This window comes from Limulus polyphemus, unplaced genomic scaffold (genome assembly GCF_000517525.1).
Source record: "Limulus polyphemus unplaced genomic scaffold, Limulus_polyphemus-2.1.2 Scaffold4244, whole genome shotgun sequence".
Lineage (NCBI taxonomy): Eukaryota > Metazoa > Arthropoda > Merostomata > Xiphosura > Limulidae > Limulus > Limulus polyphemus.
In genome coordinates, this window is record NW_013669854.1 from 59782 (window position 1) to 63717 (window position 3936).

The window sequence follows — 3936 nt, forward strand, 5'->3', positions numbered from 1 at the left end:
GAAGTTTTATAATAATGGAATGTACGAAAAGTGACCCGAAAAACGGCGCTAACTCGGTAACCCGTGGCCCGATTTTACCGAAAGTTGTTTTATTCTGTTTCTGTTCTCATTTCATTACGAATATGGTGCTATTGTGCGCCGTTTATGCTGTATTTAATTACAGACAAAGCACACAAACAAACAAATAATCTCAGAATTTTAGTAGTATATAGATATCACAGTTACCTTCCATATCAAAACCCGTTATATGATTAAAAGTGGAAGATGTACGATGTACTATAGTCTTTTGCTGGAGACAACTGGTAGTGGGCTAAAAGTAGGACATTAAAATATATTGATGCGTCAGCGAGGTCACGTGACTAGTATCACACCACGTCTTTCTAGAAGTATCCTGTTCCTTCATGAATGCTCTAGCGTTTACTAGATATGTGTTAGTCTTGTATATATATAAGACGGTCACAACGTGACGGAACAATGTGTAATTGAACTGCAGAGAGAGAATATTGTTGAGCACGTGAGACGTTCGTTGAGAATTATAGAGTTTGTTATAGCGCGGCTGTTGAAATTAAGTGTATCGCAAAGTTATATTCAGAAAGAATAAACCAGTTTTATTTAAGAAAGGACTTGTATCGGTAAAGTTTCTTCGATAAGAGTCTTAACGGAAAATTAACTAACGAACGGAGACGTAACAATATATTTATAAACTACAATGAATTTCTGCATTTTATTGATTTCGTCTTTAAATGAGAAGATCGAAAATAGATCCTATAGACACATCTAAGATCTATCTGAGGTTAGGCGTTATGAATAAATTTACACCTTAATAACAAGTGTATATTACCTAGATAAGGGAGAGAAACTTATAGTTATCGAACGTTTACCAACTACCTGCGTTGGAGGAGTGTTATTAATGTTGCAAAGTATACTTTTTTATATGACGTTTTGAAACAGCTATTTGTGGGATAATAAATTTATTTGTGTACAATGTTTCGTCTCTTTGTTTTAATTTATTTGTTAGCTACAGGAAGATGCAAGTTGTTCATTACCATCGTCCCCAAAAGGTGTGCGTCTGTCTGTGTGTTTCCGCTACACAAAGAAAAATCAATTTAACTCCTTGTTTGTTATTAAGCAAAAAAGCTTCACAATGGGCTATCTATGTTGTGTCTTCCACGGGTAATGAAACTTGGTATTTAAAGTTATAAGCCATCAGACATGCTACTGAGCCATTGGAGGGTCAAATGTTATATGGAAAAAATATAGAAAAAGAAATTCGACAGAGATCAATTTCAAACCTACAAATTATATAACAAAACACGCTTTCTTTTATTGCCAGTGCACTCAAGTATGGTGAGGATTTTTCTACTCATGCTTAATAGTGAAAGTTCCTAATGTTAGGGTTCGATTTCACTGAGACAACACCATATGGGGAAAAAATGGTTTTCAGATATGGATTTAAGATATAAAAATGCACCTATCAAATATTATTATTGTGGCCATTATTTGTGTAACAGTTGCCGGAGTATCCATGTTATTGAGTAAAAAACATAATATAAATCGTATACCACAAAGACACGAAATTTCTTTGGAACTGCAATGGTAAACTTTGCAGTTTAGTGGTTGGGTTGCTTCCAGTTTCTAAGACCATCTTTCTTATGATGACAGCTATTGCTTTTGAGATGTATGAGGGTTGTTTCGCAAGACGTGAGAAGAAAAATGTGGTATACCTATCCATAAATGTCAAACACCACCACAATAAACGGCCCTAGTTATCCACTTTCCACATCAGGGACATTACACATGCACATCAGAATGCGTCATTTACTGCATTCAGTGTAGCACGTGTCACAAACTATATATTGGAGAAACAGCCTGTAGACTGGGTGATCGTTTTCATGAACACTTTAGATCTGTAAGATAAGGCTTCACTGATTTCGAAGTTCCTAAACACTTCAATTATCCTGACGACAATGGTACCTCCGACATAGTAGTCTTACTTATGAGAAATGCACCACTTAACAAGTTAAATGCGCAAGCCTTGAACACTGTCATTAACTGACAAGCTTGTTTCTGGCTTGAAAAAGAATGTTTGCTCGAAACGTCGCCAAGTAAATAAATTACTACGATAGTTTTAAAGGTGATTTTTCTCTAAACGCCTAATTACTTTCTTTAAGCCTAACTTGCATATTGTTGCGTCAGCGAGTCACGTGACTACTGTGACGCAACGTTTCTAGAACTATCATGTACTTTGGCGAATGCTCTAGTAATTACTAGATATAGGGTAGGCTGGTATATAAAAGAGGGGAATGTAATGTGTGTGTGGACAGTGAGTAATTGAACTGCAGTCAGAAGTATTGTTGACGTTCATTGATTACCGTTTGTTTTAGCGCGATTGTTGAAGTTGAGTGTATCGGTAAAGTTATATTCGGAAAGAATAAACCAGTTTTATTAAGTAAAGACTTGTGTCGTTAAAATTTCGTCGGAACGAAGTTACGGAAAATCAATTAACAAACAGAGACGTAACAATATAATAATCTACTGTGGAATCTATGTATTGGTTGTGTGCCAATGAATTTTTCATTTCACATGGATATGCCTTCCATGCCACAGTTTCATCACAATATGATGGTTTGTCAGTTAGACAATGTTGTTGAATTGGTTATCTGAGTTCCATAAATCAGTGAAGTACAGGTGCAGCTGCAGTCATCCAAAAAGGTCTTGCAGTTACAGACAGAATAACAGTAGTAATAACAGATGTAGACTTAATGAATACTTTTATTACATATGGCATAGTTAATGATATTTGAAATTGGAATTCTTAAGGAGATGCAGAGAGATGTGTGGCTTATTTGATTATTGAATTGTCAATTGAATTTCTAAGTGATCTTGGAATTGATTCACTGTATTGATCTTGATGATATAATCCTTCTCCACTTCATTGATGTTCTCTTGTGCATCTTCATTGTTGTTATTATAATTACTCTGTGATGTCTTTTGGCTTTTATTTATCTTATCTTCAGTCAAATTTATTTTTGTTTTGTGATTCCTTTTACACTCTCTTTCTTCTTTTATCTTGCTGTATTTATTTTCTCAATTTCTTAAATTATTTAGCCTCTTTCTTCTGAACTAATTTTTATTTTCTATCTCTTTAATCTTGGTCGTCTTTTAATTTTGACTCTTTCTTCTTGATATTCTTTCCATTATTTCATCATTTCCACCAAATAGTCAATCTTGCTTCAAGCAAGTATCATTTTGAAGGTTATTCTGATTTTTTTTATACTAAAATGATATCACTCCTGTTACCACTGTTGTAGAGGTTTTTTATTGAGTGGGGGTCTTTCTGATTATTTGGTAAAGAGAAGAAGCACAGTCCAGTTCACTTAAAGGCAACAAATGTTTTATTTCTTCAATTTCAATACATTTTAGTCTAATTTGCAGCATTGAAATGACAGGCTGATAGCATCAAACAAACTGACTAAACTATATGTTGTTTAATCATTAACTGACTAACACTCACTCAATAATTAGTCAACATTTACTCTAGCTTACCTCATTTTACACTGGCTCAAACTGTTCTAAAACTTTGAGAAAATTCCATATTTTAAGCCATACACTCGTAACATATTACACATCTCCTTGATCAAACTCCCCCCAGTGAAACAGCGGTATGTCTGCGGACTTACAATACTAGAAACCGGGTTTCGATACCCGTGGTGGGCAGAGCACAGATATCCCTTTGTGCTTAATAACAAACAAACAAACAAACTTGACCAAACAACAATACACACATGTAAATTAAAAACAAACCCAGAATACTATGACGTATAGAATTACTATACCCTCGACATTTTACCAAAGATAATTTACCTTACATCAAAATAATCATGTATTCAATGTCGTGATATGAAAGACTGTTTAGTGTAGGTATTATTAACTTAT

The 3936-nt window shown here is 34.4% G+C and overlaps 1 protein-coding gene across 1 annotated transcript in view; it reads right to left on the reverse strand.

The window, feature by feature from the left end:
* Positions 1-1196: 1196 nt before the first annotated feature.
* Positions 1197-3936, reverse strand: part of LOC106470842 (cat eye syndrome critical region protein 2-like) — a 41154-nt gene continuing 38414 nt past the window's right edge. Inside the window, exon 14 of the mRNA XM_013931412.1 lies at positions 1197-1215. Coding sequence (XP_013786866.1) covers positions 1197-1215 — 19 coding nt within the window. The remainder of the gene's footprint in view (positions 1216-3936) is intronic.